At 43.9% G+C, this 16539-nt stretch overlaps 1 protein-coding gene across 4 annotated transcripts in view; it reads right to left on the bottom strand.

Annotated features, from left to right (window-relative positions):
- The window catches only part of LOC138773647 (uncharacterized), a 177846-nt gene that overhangs the window by 16559 nt on the left and 144748 nt on the right, over positions 1-16539 (bottom strand). For all 4 annotated transcript variants that reach the window (XM_069954131.1, XM_069954133.1, XM_069954132.1 and 1 more), the window contains 4 exons: positions 15992-16061; positions 13908-13951; positions 10818-10854; positions 9515-9555 (listed from right to left, as the gene is read on the bottom strand). In XM_069954131.1, coding sequence (XP_069810232.1) covers positions 9515-9555; positions 10818-10854; positions 13908-13951; positions 15992-16061 — 192 coding nt within the window. The remainder of the gene's footprint in view (positions 1-9514; positions 9556-10817; positions 10855-13907; positions 13952-15991; positions 16062-16539) is intronic.

The raw sequence follows: 16539 nt of genomic DNA on the forward strand, positions 1-16539 counted from the left end.
AGTCCTTTAACCCCTTCAAGACTAAGCCTATTTGGGCTTTAATGACCAGGCTCATTTTTCAAAATCTGACCTGTCTCACTTTATGCGCTTATAGCTCAATGATGCTTTAACGTATGCTAGCGATTCTGAGATAGTTTTTTCGTCACATATGGCACTTTATATTAAAGGCAAAATGTGGTCGCTACTTTGTGTGTTTTTTGTGAAAAACATCAAAATAACATGAAAAATTTAAAAAATTAGCATTTTATGAACTTTCTTATTCTCTGCTTCTAAAAAAAGAAAGTCGTATCACATAAATTAGTTACTAAGTTACTTATTATCAATATGTCCTCTTTATTCTGGCATAATTTCATAAACATTTTACTTTTTTAGGGTGTTACAGGGCTTAGAAATTTATCAGCAAATTATCACATTTCCGTGAAAGTTTCAAAAACTGATTTTTTTTTAGGGACCAGTTCTTTTTTTAAGTTGATTTAGAAAGGTTTGTATACTGAAAACCCCCATAAGTGACCCCATTTTGGAAACTAGACACCTTAAAGAATTAATCTAGGGGTATAATGAGAATTTTAACCCTACAGGGGCTGGAGGAAAGTATTCACCATTAGGCTGTAAAAAAATGGAAAATTAAAATTTTCCAATAATTCAGATTAGATTAAAGTTTCTCATTTTCAAAAGGAACATGAGAGAAAAAGCACCCCAAAGTTTGTAACACAGGTTCTCTTGAGTACAACGGTACCCCATATGTGGGTGTAAACCACTGTTTGGGCACACAGGGGGGGTCAGAAGGGAAGGAGCGCCAATTAGCTTTTTCAATGCAGATTTTGCTGATAAAGTTTCTGAGCGCCCGATGCGTTTGCAGAGCCCCTGTAGTGTCAGCAGAGAGAAACCACAATAAGTCACCCCATTTTGGAAAGTACACCCCTCAAAGAATTAATTTTGGGGTGTAGTGAGCATTTTGACCCCACAGGTATTAGAGGAAAGTATTTAAAAGTAGACATTAAAATTGAAAAACTCGAATTTTTCCAATAATATATTCCTTTAGTTTGAAATTTCTCAATTTAACGAGAAACAGGAGAGAAAATTCACCCCACATTCTGTAACGCAGGTTCTCCTAAGCAGAATGGTACCCCAAATGTGGGCATAAACCACTGCATGGGCACACAGGGGGCCTCAGAAGGAAAGGAGCGCCAATTAGCTTTTTCAATGCAGATTTTGCTGTAGAGGTTTCTGAGCGCCAGGTGCGTTTGCAGTGCCCCTGTAGTGCCAGCGGAGTAAAATCTCGCCATAAGTCACCCCATTTTGGAAAGTGCCCCCCTCAAAGAATTCATTTTGGGGTGTGGTGAGCATTTTGACCCCACGGGTATTGAAGGAAAGTATTCAAAAGTAGACAGTAAAAATGAAAAACTCGAATTTTTCCAATAATATGTTCCTTTAGTTTGAAGTTTCTCAATTTCACGAGGATCAGGAGAGAAAATTAATCCCAAAATCTGTAACGCAGGTTCTCCTGAGTAGAACGGTACCCCATATGTGGGCATAAACCACTGTATGGGCACACAGGAGGGCTCAGAAGGGAAGGAGCGCCAATTAGCATTTTCAGTGCATGATTTATCTGAAGAATTTTCTGAGCACCAGGTGCGTTTGCAGCGCCTCTGTAGTGTCAGCAGAATAGAACCCCCCCAAAAGTCACCCCATTTTGGAAAGTGCACCCCTCAAAGAATACATTTTGGGGTGTGGTGAGCATTTTGACACCACAGGTATTAGAGGAAAGTATTCAAAATTGGCCAGTAAAAATGAAAAACGCGAATTTCTTCAATAATACACTCACCGGCCACTTTATTAGGTACACCTGTCCAACTGCACGTTACCACTTAATTTCTAATCAGCCAATCACATGGCGGCAACTCAGTTCATTTAGGCATGTAGACATGGTCAAGACAATCTCCTGCAGTTCAAACCGAGCATCAGTATGGGGAAGAAAGGTGATTTGAGTGCCTTTGAACGTGGCATGGTTGTTGGTGCCAGAAGGGCTGGTCTGAGTATTTCAGAAACTGCTGATCTACTGGGATTTTCACGCACAACCATCTCTAGGGTTTACAGAGAATCGTCCGAAAAAGAAAAAACATCCAGTGAGCGGCAGTTCTGTGGGCGGAAATGCCTTGTTGATGCCAGAGGTCAGAGGATAATGGGCAGACTGGTTCGAGCTGATAGAAAGGCAACAGTGACTCAAATAGCCAACCGTTACAACCAAGGTAGGCAGAAGAGCATCTCTGAACGCACAGTACGTCGAACTTTGAAGCAGATGGGCTACAGCAGCAGAAGACCACACCGGGTGCCACTCCTTTCAGCTACGAACAGGAAACTGAGGCTACAATTTGCACAAGCTCATCGAAATTGGACAGTAGAAGACTGGAAAAACGTTGCCTGGTCTGATGAGTCTCGATTTCTGCTGTGACATTCGGATGGTAGGGTCAGAATTTGGCGTCAAAAACATGAAAGCATGGATCCATCCTGCCTTGTATCAACGGTTCAGGCTGGTGGTGGTGGTGTCATGGTGTCGGGAATATTTTCTTGGCACTCTTTGGGCCCCTTGGTACCAATTGAGCATCGTTGCAACGCCACAGCCTACCTGAGTATTGTTGCTGACCATGTTCATCCCTTTATGACCACAATGTACCCAACATCTGATGGCTACTTTCAACAGGATAATGCGCCATGTCATAAAGCTAGCATCATCTCAGACTGGTTTCTTGAACATGACAATAAGTTCACTGTACTCAAATGGCCTCCACAGTCACCAGATCTCAATCCAATAGAGCATCTTTGGGATGTGGTGGAACGGGAGATTCGCATCATGGATGTGCAGCCGACAAATCTGCGGCAACTGTGTTATGCCATCATGTCAATATGGACCAAAATCTCTGAGGAATGCTTCCAGCACCTTGTTGAATCTATGCCACGAAGTATTGAGGCAGTTCTGAAGGCAAAAGGGGGTCCAACCCGTTACTAGCATGGTGTACCTAATAAAGTGGCCGGTGAGTGTATGTTCCTTAAGTTTGAAGTTTCTCAATTTCACGAGGAACAGGAGAGAAAATTAATCCCAAAATCTGTAACGCAGGTTCTCCTGAGTAGAACGGTACCCCATATGTGGGTATAAACGTCTGTATGGGCACACAGCCGGGCTCAGAAGGAGGGGGCGCCAATTAGCATTTTCAGTGCATGATTTATCTGAAGAACTTTCTGAGCACCAGGTGCGTTTGCAGCGCCTCTGTAGTGTCAGCAGAATAGAACCCCCCCAAAAGTCACCCCATTTTGGAAAGTGCACCCCTCAAAGAATACATTTTGGGGTGTGGTGAGCATTTTGACACCACAGGTATTAGAGGAAAGTATTCAAAATTGGCCAGTAAAAATGAAAAACTTAATTTTTTCCAATAACATGTTGGTTTAGTTTGAAATTTCTAAATTTCACAAGGAACAGGAGAAAAAAAAAATGTACCCCAAAATCTGTAACACAGGTTCTCCTGAGTACAACGGTACCCCATATATGGGCATAAACCACTATATGGGCACACAGCAAGGCTCAGAAGGGAAGGAGTGCCAATTTGCTGGAGCAAAACCGCAGCTAGTAACAGTTATTAGAAAAGCGCAGTTACTAAAATACAATAAAAAATTAGATTACAAGTAATGTGGGGTGGGTACGGAGAGTCTGGGGTGGTTCCGGGTAATCTGGAGTTGGTTACGGGCAACCTGGGGTGGTTACGGGTAATCTGGGGTGGATACCGACAACCTGGGGTGGTTACGGGTAATCTGGAGTGTATACGGACAACCAGGGGTGGTTACGGATAATCTGGAGTGGATATGGTCAACATGGGGTAGTCATGGGCGACCTGCGGTGGTTACGGCAACCTGGGGTGGTTATAGGCAACGTGGGGTGGTTACAGTCAACGTGGGGTGGTTACGGATAAACTGAAGTGCTTATAGGTAATCTGGAGGGGGTCATTGGCAATTTGTGGTGGTCAGAGGCGGCGTGCGGTGATCAGAGGCGGCGTGCGGTGGTCAGAGGCGGCGTGGGGTGGTCAGAGGCGGCGTGGGGTGGTCAGAGGCGGCGTGCGGTGGTCAGAGGCAATGTGCGGTGGTTACGGGCAAGGTGCGGTGGTTACGGGCAAGGTGCGGTGGTTACGGGTAATCTAGGGGGGTTAGGGGTTATTTGGGAGTAAACTGTAATTATTACTATAATAAAAAGTGTGTGTTTTTCAATTTTTGTACTTTACACATTCATTTTCACTGTATTACTATGATTACTGTGATATTTTCTATCACAGTAATCATAGTTAAGTGACAGAGACCAAATTGGTCTCTGTCACTTTAAATTCTCAGAGTTGGCTGCTTCTGGAGCGCATGCACACTTCAGAAGCAGCCTGGACACTGAGGAGGAAGGAGCTCCAGGATCAGGTAAGTATATGGGGAAGGGTGACTGGAGGACGAAGGGTGACTGGGGGGGTGGGGGGCGACTTGGGGGACAGAGACTAACACTTTTTATCCCCTGTCAGCAATCATTTATGGTGACGGGATAAAAAGTGCCGGCGGCACATGGCACAAGCGATAAGCGGTATATAGTATATACCGCCGATCGCCTGTTCCGGGACCCTACAGGGGGGTCCCCGATCACTGCCCGATGCTCTCCGCTACCTCCGGTGCTCACAGCGATGGCGGTGGCCATCTTGGATCCAAGATGGCCGCCGGGGGAGGGAGCGGGTTAGTGACCAGCCTACTAGGGGGGCTGATCTGGGGTCTGATTGCTTTATTTCATCTCCCCCCACCGTGGATTCACGGTGGGGGGAGATGAAAGGCAGTGCAGCGCCGGCACATTAGTGACTGCCGTATCGGCGGTCACTAAGGGGTTAACTAGCCGGGATCCGGGCACGGCACGGATCTCGGCAGTTGCGGCGGGGTCCCGGCTATCATTGACAGCCGGGATCCGCCGGGGATGACAGGACTGCAGCTCCTGCGCCCCTGTCATCTCGAGGACGTACCGGCACGTCCATTTGCAGGAACGGGCTGCAGATTTGGACGTGCCGGTACGTCCATATGCGGCAAGGGGTTAACATACTTAAAGGTTTAATCATGTCCCCCCTTTCCCTTCTTTCCTCCAGACTATACAGATTCAAATCCTTAAGTCTTTCCTGATATGGTTTATGCCTCACACCCTCCACCATTTTTGTAGCCCATCTTTGGACCCGTTCTATTTTATCAATGTCCTTTTTTAGATGAGGTCTCCATAACTGGACACAGTATTCCAGATGTGGCCTCACCAGAGCTCTATACAGGGGGATCACAATCTCCCTCTTCCTACTGGTTATACCTCTAGCTATACACCCCAGCATGTGATTTGCTTTCCCCACCGCCTGGTTGCACTGGTGACTCATTATAAGGCTGTCAGAAATTGCTACCCCTAAATCCTTCTCTTCTGGAGTCTTCTCCCAACACAGTACTGCCGATGTGATACTCGGATAGAGGATTCCTCCCTCCTAAATCCATTATTTTACATTTGGAAACTTTGAACTTCAATTTCTACTGTTTGGACCACTTATCTAGCAAAGCTAAATCATTTTCCACATTACTGACACCTCCAGGAATATCAACCCTGTTGCACACTTTTGTGTCGTCAGCAAACAGACAAACTTTACCTACCAAGCCTTCTCCTATGTCACTTACAAACATATTAAAAAGAATAGGACCCAGAACAGACCCTTGTGGCACACCGCTTGTAACCAGTCTCTGCTCGGAATATACACTATTAACAACAACCCTCTGATAGTTATCCTTCAGCTCAACCACAAATCCACTGAACAATCCAGGGATTAAGTCAAATTTTCTAAACTTCTCTATCAGCTCTTTATGGGGAACTGTATCAAAGGCTTTGCTGAAGTCCAGATAGGCGATATCCTCAGCACCACCTTCATCCAGCACTTTTGTGCCATAATCAAAGAAATCAATGAGATTAGTCTGACATGATCGGCCCTCAGTAAAGCCATGCTGGTTTGGATCCATCAAATTGTTGATTCTTAGGTGATCCATTATCTTCTTTTTTAGAAGAGTTTCCAACATTTTTACTATTACAGATGTTAAACTCACTGGCCTGTAGTTACTGGGCTCTTCTCTACTCCCCTTCTTATGGATTGGTATAACATTGGCCGTTCTCCAATCATCAGGGACATCTCCTGTTAGTAGGGATTGGTTATACAGATCTGTCAGGGGGGCAACAATCACAGATACGAGTTCTTTAAGAACCCTGGGATGGACGCCATCTGGACCCATCGCCTTATTCAGCTTTAAACGAGCAACTTCCTCTGCAACTTCAGCCTCTGAAAATACTGGAGCTGAACCCATATAGCTGGAGGCAATGCTGTGTCCAACCATCCTGTAATTGTGAAGGCCGCCTTCTGAAAACACTGAGCAGAAGTAACTATTTAAATAGTCAGGGACCGCCATATCTCCATCAATAAACCTATTCTCCCCATTATTTATTTTAGTAATGCTGCAACCATTCTTCTTCTTCTTCCTGTCACTTATATATGTGAAGGTTTTATTCCCCGCAGTAACAGATTTTGCCATTTCTTCTTCTTTTGAGGCTTTAGCAGCATTTATAATCTGCTTTGCCTCCTTCTGTTTACTTTTATACGCCTCTCTGTCAGCTTCATTTCCAGTCTTCTTATACTTCCTATACGCTGCCTTTATTCCCTTTACAATGGCCTTAACCTCTCTAGTAAACCATAATGGATTCTTCCTCCTTTTACTTTTGCTAACTTCTCGCACATGTAGTCTAGTTGCCTTTAACCTTAGCGTCCCATGACGTACCTGGTACGTCATGGTGCCGCGGGGGGTGTTCAGAGCGGGGTCCCGCCAGGACCCCGCTCTGAACGGCACTGATCCCGGCTGCAATCTGCAGCCGGGCAGTGCCTCTATTAGCCGGCGCGGGTTCCGTTGCAGCGCCGGCTAATTAAGCACTTCAATGCAGCTGTCAAACCTGACAGCTGCATTGAAGTGCTTTGTACTGCACGACCCTGGTGTCTAGTGGCACGGATCTCCCCCTCCCCCGCGCGATGCGATCGCGGGGGGGAAATCCGTTCTTCTGGCCGACCCGGGTCTCAGCGTCGGAATGACGCTGATCCCGGCTCGGCAATAGATTGCCATGGCCTGCAGCAGGCCACAGCAATCTATCACCGATTACAATGATCTTTGCTGTGTATGTACACAGCATTGATCTCTATGAGAGATCAGTGCTGTCTATATACAAGTCCCCCAGGGGGGCTTCTAGTTTATGTAAAAAAAAGTAAAAATGTGTTTTAATTAATGAAAAATCCCCTCCCCTAATAAAAGTCCAAATCACCCCCCTTTTCCCATTTTATAAATATAAATTAATAAATAAATAAACATATTTGGTATCGCCGCGCACGTAATCGCCCGAACTATTAATCACATTCCTGATCTCGCACGGTAAACTGCGTCAGCGCCAAAAAATTCCAAAGTGCAAAATTGCGCATTTTTGGTTGCATCAAATCCAGAACAAATGTAATAAAAAGCGATCAACAAGTCGTATTTGCGCAATCAAGGTACCAATAGAAAGAACGCATCATGGCGCAAAAAATGACACCTGACACAGCCCCATAGACCAAAGGATAAAAGTGCTATAAGCCTGGGAATGGAGCGATTTTAAGGAACATATATTTGTTAACAATGGTTTGAATTTTTTACAGGCCATCACATAATATAAAAGTTATACATGTTACATATCATTGTAATCGTAACAACTTGAGGAACATGCATAACAAGTCAGTTTTACCATAGGGCGAACTGCGTAAATGCAAAACCCCCCGAAATCAAAACAAATTCGTTTTTTTTTCCCAATTTGACAGTGCAAATTATTTTTTTCCGATTTCGCAGCATATTTTATGGAAAAATAATGCCTGTCATTACAAAGTACAATTGGTTTCGCAAAAAATAAGCGCTCATATAAGTCTCTAGGTGAAAAAATGCAAGCGCTATGGACTTTTAAACATAAAATGGAAAAAGCAAAAGCGCAAAAACGAAAATTGGCTTTGACCTTAAGGGGTTAATGTGGCATTTTTTAATTCTGCCCACTGAGTGCTCGCTCCCGATGTTTTATACCACCCTCTTAATTCTTTATCTAAATACTCCCCCATTTTCTTCCTAAAATCCAGTACTCTTGTAGTATGGGATTGGATGCAGTCAGTTTGTACGTCAAACCATAGACACTGGTGGTCACTGGAACCTAAATTTTCTTCTACTCTAACTTCAGAAACCCGAGTAAAAATCTAGAATGTTCTCTCCTCTGGTGACTTCAATAGCTGTTTTAGAGATGCCCCTGTAAGGGTCCCTATTATATTCTTGCTTTTACATGTAAGTGCAGAAGGGATATTCCAATCCACATCTAGCATGTTGAAGTCACCCATAACTACAATGTCCCCCATTAATTTAATGACATTTTAGTAATTTCATCCATCAGCATGCTATCATAGTTCTTACTTTGCCCCGGAGGCCTATAGATAACACCAATTCTAAAAACAGATCCCTCTTTGGACTGCATGCAAACCCAGAGAGTCTCCAGCTCTTTATATGTATTTTGGATGACTGTCGATTTTAGACTATCCCTAACATAAATGGCTACCCCGCCTCCAGTTCCCTCTGCTCTGTCATTCCTGTACAAAATGTATCCTGGTATAGGTATTTCCCAATCATTAGACTCTTTGGTCACCGCATACGGTGGGGGGGCTCAAAAATGGCCGCATCCCAACCGTATGCAGCGACCACTATGAAAAAACAATTCAACTCACCAGTGACCGGGTAGCGGCAGTTGCGCGTCTCCCATCATGTTCCTGGCGCAGGCAGTGTCTTTGCATAACACTGCCTGCACCGGAAACATGACAGGAGACACATGCCTACCGGGAAAGGGTCACAGGTGAGTTGTCGTTTCTTTCCCTTCAAGTTCGGTTAACCCCTGCCTGACCGCAGCAGGGTTACAGCTAGCAAACCCTGCTGGGGTCAGGCAGGGGTTAACATTTTCCGGCATATAAGACAAACCCCTAAAAATCTTATTAAAAGTCAGGGGTCGGAAAATACGGTACATAAAATGTGTGTATGGGGGGTTAGTGCGAATTTTTTCTTTTTGGTTTTGTAATTTCAGTGTTATTTGTACTGTTATGGCTACTGGAGGTACAAAATACCCATAAACGCTTGGCAGTGAAAGGTTTAAGGGTTGACTTTGCAGAAAGATTGGTGACCTAATAAATAGCTCATTCCTTTTTTTTTTTTTTTTTTTTTTACTGCAAACAATCTAAATAGTATAAACTAATATAAGTTCATGAAGTTTATTGATTTTTTTTATTTGTAGCCACCAAAACATGTTCTAGTGGGTATAATCCATAGCATTCTTAGTACTCTATGCAGAGGGGAACTTTAATAAGAATCACCCAATATAATATATAGTAATATTTACCTCAGACTCTGTCAAATTAGTTTCCTCAAAGTTCTCAGTTTCTAAGAGAGATTAACAGAAAAAAAAATAACATGACCAAAAGCACGGGCAAATATAAATTCCTTAACCCCTTCAGATCCAGGCTAAAAATAGCCTATACGGCCAGGCAAATTTTCATTTTTGTGTTTTAGTTTTTTTTCCTCCTCACCTTCTAAGAGGTATAGCACTGAGGCACACAGGGAACTGTGTGCATTTCCTGTAATAAGTGTATATAGGGGATTTGTATAACTTTTAAGTAGTAATACAATACGTTAATAAAAAATTTTGCCGGACGTCTCCTTTAATTATTTTTACGTTTTATTTTTATTTTATTTTTTAATTTTCACAACGTCAGAAGGGTTAGTGATGGACTGCAGCGCCGATCCTCATCTGCTATGAAGCAAGCTCAGCTCTTTCATAGCACTGTACCACTAAATGGTGTACAGATACAGCATGGGCCATTCAGCCACCGGCAGCCATGCTGGGTCCGTACAGAATAGGTCTAGGCCAAGGGTTAAGGACAAATGCCAATTTGGGATTTTTGCTTGCCCTCCAAAAACCATAATTTTTACCATCTTAGGGGGAATTTTTTATGTTGTTCATGGTGTGGTCGCAGTTGTTGTCTTGATTTTTGTGGTCAGTACTATTACAACTATACCCAATTTGTGTGTGTGGTTTTCTTTTTACATATAATGAAACAAAAAAATTAGCATTTACTGTGTTCGAATACCACAGTTTTGACTGCGCCATTTTAACAATTAATAGGCCGAATAGAGCGATTGCTCTGCGTCAGTGTCTTCAGGCTACACGATCTCTGCTGTTGCAGTAAATCAGCTTTTGCTTTATTGTGGTCAAACAGCTTCTCACATAGTGACCTTCTATATATCTACACTCATGTATGTGCTGTTACTTATCAGTTTATTATACAGGGTCTTTGCTAACTAAAAATGACTCTTCTGGATAGAATGAAATTTGTATTCTGGATCATCAAGTTTAATAAGAATTTCAAATGGCATTCTATCTAGAAACAGAGACAATTATAGCAAGTGAAGAGCCAGTCTAACACGTATACTTATATGTAGGCTATAGCCTTGGGTACAATGGGATGTGATAGACACTAGCGCAAACTTTAAAACAGTATCGAAGCTCCCGACATCATAATTAATCATGATGCTGGGAGCTCCAAGGTCCACTACGCAGGACAAGGTCCATGCACAGACGGGGTTTTGCAGATGTGTGCATTCTAAAAAGTCTTATGGGACAAAAACTGTAAAATAGTCATTACCTTGGATGTGCTCTGCACTAACAACTCTGTCGGAGTTCTGTAATAAAGCACAATATTAGGATAAGAAAATAAGAAATGAATGAGGTAGTATGAAAGAACACTCATTAGATTTTGATCATTTAAAGGTATTTTTTAACCCCCCAAAGTTCAGAAAGAATCCTCTGTATGTATTACCTGTTACCCTGATGTATATAGCTTAAGAGTACTCCAGCAAAAGATTTTTAATTTTTTTTTAAAATTAACTGGTGCCAGGAAGTGCCAGAGATTAGTAAGTACTTAGCTGCTGTATGGCCTGCAGGAAGTGGTTTGTTCTTTCCAACCTGGAGAGCAGGAGAGGGTTTTCTATAGGGAATTGCTACTGCTCTAAACAGTTCCGCACAAGGGCAGAGGTGGCAGCAGAAAGCACTGTGTCAGACTGGAAAGTGTACACCACTTCATGCAGGACATACAGCAGCCGATAAGTACTGCAAGACAGAATTTTTTAATAGAAGTAAAATTACAAATCTCTGTCACTTTTGGACACCAGTTGATTTGAAAGATTTTTTTTCCCATTGAAGTGCCCCTTTAATTCCACCATACAAACATGCTCCAACCATCTGGGTTGCATCACTTCCTGTTAGTATTTTCACTCCAAGTGTCATGTCACAGCCAGTCTTTCCTATACCCACAGTGTCTCCTCCTCCCGGATAGCTCCACCCGTCCCCCAGCCTCTCCTCTAACCCTGACAGTTTCCTGACAGTGATGCCATCTGCTGTCTCTGCTTATCACCAGAGCAGGGACACAGCACACACTAAGGCATTTGAGTTTGCTCCAGTCCCCACCCGTCCCCAACCCTTCTAGTCCTGCCTGCTGTAAGAACAGCGCAAGATTAACATAACATTCCAGGCGATGGCAAACAAGCGGGGATAGATAACACAACGTCACCGAAAGTTTGGAAATTACTCTTGTGAAAGGTCACATGACCTGGGTTTGGGTAATGTAATTATCTGATACACTGAGTTTTACAATATATTTAACATACAATGTTCAGCACAGAGTGAAGCACATTGCTGCGCACTTTTTCTGGCTATGTACAGAGATTGGTAGGGGTCTCAGCATTGAGAACACAGACCATTCAAAACTTTTGACAAGTCTACATGTCATTTGAAAGGTTTTTTAAAATTACAGTACTGCTTTAAAGGAGGGGGTGCAGAAACATGATAAACAATGTAAACTTACCTTTCCCAGAGCCCTCATAGCGCTGCTCTCACCTCTTCTGCGCAGCTGGTGGAAGTAATTTTTGGTTTCCGTGTACATCATGGCCCAACTCCTCCTGCTGCAACGTCACAGACTGGCTGAAGGCTTGCCGCTTAGCCATTCAGTAACTGCAGCAGTGTCCCGCCCCAGTCACTGTTTGGCGGAGGGAGCAAACCCTCAGCCGGGTGTGTGACATTTTAGCAGCAGGAAGTGCTGGAAGCTGGCAGCATGAAGATATTGGGAAGGCTGTGCTGCAAGGGCACAGAAATGGACAGGTATACTTCTTTATTATATTCCCACACTCCTCTGCCTGCCTCTGATTTTTTTCTTTTAACTTTCATGGGACTTCTCCTTTAAGACAGTGTTTCTCAAACAGTGAGCCAGGCCTCAAGAGCGAGGTGCCCCCTAGTTGTTGGTGAGGTACAGCTCTGGAGTCCGTTCTTTCTATGTCTGCAACAATTTCTATTTTAGACTGAGCAATATCCTTAACATTTGCATGGATTTCCACCATAGGGGGTAAGGACCTGACCTCCCCCTGGTCTGTCTGGTGAGGCCCAGGTATCAGGTATTTTTAAATGTCCCATTACGGCACATGGTTCTTCTCATACTATGTATTAGAATAGAGAGCTTATATGGCAGACCCATCAAGTTATACAAATATCCAACCATAAGGCCCCATTCACACGTCCGTGTCAGTTTTTACTGTCAGGAAATCCTGATCAGGAGACCCCAAATGTCATCAGGAAAGTATCAGGATTTCCTGACAGTAATCCGTTTTTTCCCTTAGGAAAACATCAGGAAAAACCTTCAGAATTTCCTGATGAGAAAAAAAAATAGGACATGATGGGAGATGTATTTCTGCAAACTGGATGGTCACAGGCTGCAGAAGTACAACTCCCATCATGACCTGTCAGAAGGGCATGATGGGAGTTGTACTTCTGCAACCTGGATGGCCACAGGCTGCAGAAGTACAACTCCCATCATGACCCGTCAGCAGGGCATAATGGGAGTTTAAGTTCTAATGGGGTTATCTCACCTGTCCTGGTTCTTGGTCTGCTGATCACTTTCGTCCGGCGGTTGCCTGGCAGATGGTGCAGCGGCGACGACAACAGGAGGTGAGATTGGGAGAAGGAGGAGGATTGCGAGGCAGGGTGAGGCTGTCCGGGGGGCCGCTGTCTGGGGGAGGCTGTCCGGGGGGGGGGGGGGGGGGGGGGGGGGGGCAGACACAGAAGGTGAGCGGGGCCAATGTCAGTCCGGGCGGGGGGGGGGGGGGTTTGGGGGGGGGGCGCCAATGCCCATCAGCAACGCACCCTGGGGGGGGGATACAGCGGTGTGCCGGGGGCCCGCAGCAGCCAGCTCTGAGTGCGGTCCTGGTACGCTGGGGGGGGGGGGGGCGAAAGGCTGAGCGTGCAGGCGGCAGCCAGGGGTCCAGGTACCCGGCAGAAAGGTTTGCTGAGGCTGCGGGAGTCCCGGCGGGCTCTGAACCAATCTGGAATCCCGGGCACTTTCCTGATGTACCCAATCTGGAATCCCGGGCACTTTCCTGATGTACATCAGGAAAGTGCCCGTGATTCCGATGCCCCCATAGACCTCTATGAGGGCGCCCGGGCCGGAATTCCGGACCAAAATAGGACATGTCCTATTTTTTCCGGATCTATTTTCCGGAACGGACACCCTTCCGGAAAAATCCGGAAGGGTGTCACTGACCAATTACAGTCTATGGGTCCGGAAATCCGGATGTGTAAAGGGGGCCTAAGTCTAGAATCACACACAGTATTTTCAGCCCTATTTTGGCCAGTAAGTTTTTAACTAAATCAATACAAATGTAAAAATATACAATAAAAAGATAAGTACCACATCTTCAGACGTATTTATTTTGAAATTCCATTCACGTCGACCTGGAATAAAAATGCATATGAATTAGGTGTATTCAGTATTATTACCATATTATCATATCCATTCCCTTTCAGAGAATTAACTATTTCAACATTTAGACCCCTGAAATTCCCAACTTAGTAAGCAAAGCACCAGGTGTTTGTCCCCTTTCACTGACAAATACCTGTAATTCTGTATTAATGGCTCCCTGCAGAATGCCACTAGCTGATCACATCCAAGAGGAAAGTGATATTTTATTTGATGTTAGAGTTTTTCCCATACTCTGCTAATGCTATAATATCAGGAAAGCCTATCTAGCTCAGGCTATTAAGGGGTTATCCCAAGATTAAAGAGGTTGTCCACCTTAAAGCGACTTTGAACCCACAATCTGACTCCCCAAACTGCTTGTACCATCGGATAGCTGCTTTTAATCCAGGATCTGTCCTAGGGTGAGCTTCGGCAGGTGATGCAGTTAGTGTCCTAAAAAAACAACTTTTAAACTTGCATCCCTGTGCCCAACGGTCGGGGCTTAGAGTATCTGTGTCCTAACTTTGCACCACCCCTCCCTTTGCAAGTTTAAAAGTTGTTTTTTTTTAGGACAATAACTGCATTAGCCGCTGAACGGACCCCAAGACAGATCTTGGATTAAAAGCAACTATCTGTAGGTACAAGCGGTTTGGGGGGGGGGTCAGATTGTGGGTACAGAGTCACTTTAAACTAAAGCCCCTAATACACGGGCCGATCAGCAGGTGCAAGCGAGTGCCAACCTGTCAGATCAGCGCTCGCTTGCTCTGTGCTCCTCGCTTGTTGCTGGCGCTATTACACAAGCTGGCAGGGAGCGGGTAAGAGCAGGGGGGTTGCCAACAGCGACTTCTTTATAAATGGCCAGTCATTATGAGTCGGGCTCATAATGTAAGTCTATGGCGTCTGACTCTTCCATATACCCAATGGAGGAGATTTATCAAACATGGTGTAAAGTGAAACTGGCTCAGTTGCCCCTAGGAACCAATCAGATTCCACCTTTTATTCCTCACAGACTCTTTGGAAAATGAAAGGTGGAATCTGATTGGTTGCTAGGGGCAACTGAGCCAGTTTCACTTTACACCATGTTTGATAAATCTCCCCAATGTTTGCATATATTAATCAATCATATATCAAAGTTTGCATATAGTGTTTGTGAAGTATGGCATGTTTTGTTTGTTTCTGCGGCACAGTCATAGCAGACCTGCACATTTCACTTCACTAGGTGCTGACTAATTATTTTTTTTTTTTTTTTTTTTTGTATTAAACAGGCAGGGATCTGAAAGGTAGCACAGAAGATGAAATGGATGTTCACAATACATGGCAGATCCTCTCAGGGTAGCCTCAGATTTTTGTCATGTATTTTGACACTTTAAACCGCATCTTAAATTGTACCGGTCGTTATAACTTTCAAAATTTAAATTAACAGTAGATGTGATATAAAGCAAGTTTGCAATTTACATTCATTTCTTTTTTTTAGTTATCATGCTGAAGGTAGCTTTTTAGTCTTGTGTTGGTTGGGAGGAAGAAAAAAAAAGAGAGACTAAACGCAGGAAGTCCCGGTCATCTGAGAGCTTACAGAGAGGGCAGTCATTTGATTGGTGGACACATTGAACTGTAACTTCATGTGTTTAGTCTCTTTTTCAAACAGCACAAGACTAAAAAGCTGCCCTAGACTGGACCTAGATAAGTAAGTATAACTTTGCTTTAATGCATGATAACTTTGAAATAAAGCAAATTTACAGTTGACAATTTTTTAATCTGTTGATTTAGAAAGTTATAATGACAGTGATACTTTACAAGGTTATTGAGGATTTTTTTTATTTAGTGGTGCTGTGGCTTAGGTGGCACACCACTACGGTAAAGTGGGAAGGTTTGTCTTGTGCAACACAGACACAAGGAAGTGCAGCACAGCAGGGGACAGACACAAGGAAGTGCAGCACAGGAGGGGACAGACACAGGGAAGTGCAGCACAGGAGGGGACAGACATAAAAGTAGGTACATTTTTACATACACAAGAAAATTCATTATACAAATGTTACCATCATAATAAGCATTGTCTTCTTCACATTCCATCGAGATGGTGCAGGCTTGGTCAGAACTGTGTTCATCCTAGAATATAAAGGCAATCCATGTTCATTAAAGTCATATTGTAGATCCTTAGGCTGTGTTCACAAATACCGAATTCTTAGCGGATTTGAAGTCCCATCCTCTTAAACTGATCAACTGTGGGCCTTCAAACCCGTGTTTCTCAACCTTTTTAAGCCAAGTACCCCCATGCGACGAGATGTTCCAACCGAGTACCCCCAAGCATGCAATCCATTATAAACATTGCCTTAGGGTAGATTCACACATACTTTTCGCAGCAAAATCAGCTGTGACACTCTGTACTGTTATGGCCACTGCCTATTTAACCCTTAGAGGACCGTGCCAATTTGCATTTTTGCACTTCTGTTTGTTCCTTCTTGTGCCATACATAGCACTTGCATTTTTTCACCTAGAGACCCACATGAGCCCTTATTTTTTGCGCCACTAATTGTACTTTGCAATGACAGGCTGAATTTTTTCATAAAGTACACTGCAAAACCAG

Source organism: Dendropsophus ebraccatus, chromosome 1, assembly GCF_027789765.1.
Source record: "Dendropsophus ebraccatus isolate aDenEbr1 chromosome 1, aDenEbr1.pat, whole genome shotgun sequence".
NCBI classification, from domain to species: Eukaryota; Metazoa; Chordata; class Amphibia; order Anura; family Hylidae; genus Dendropsophus; species Dendropsophus ebraccatus.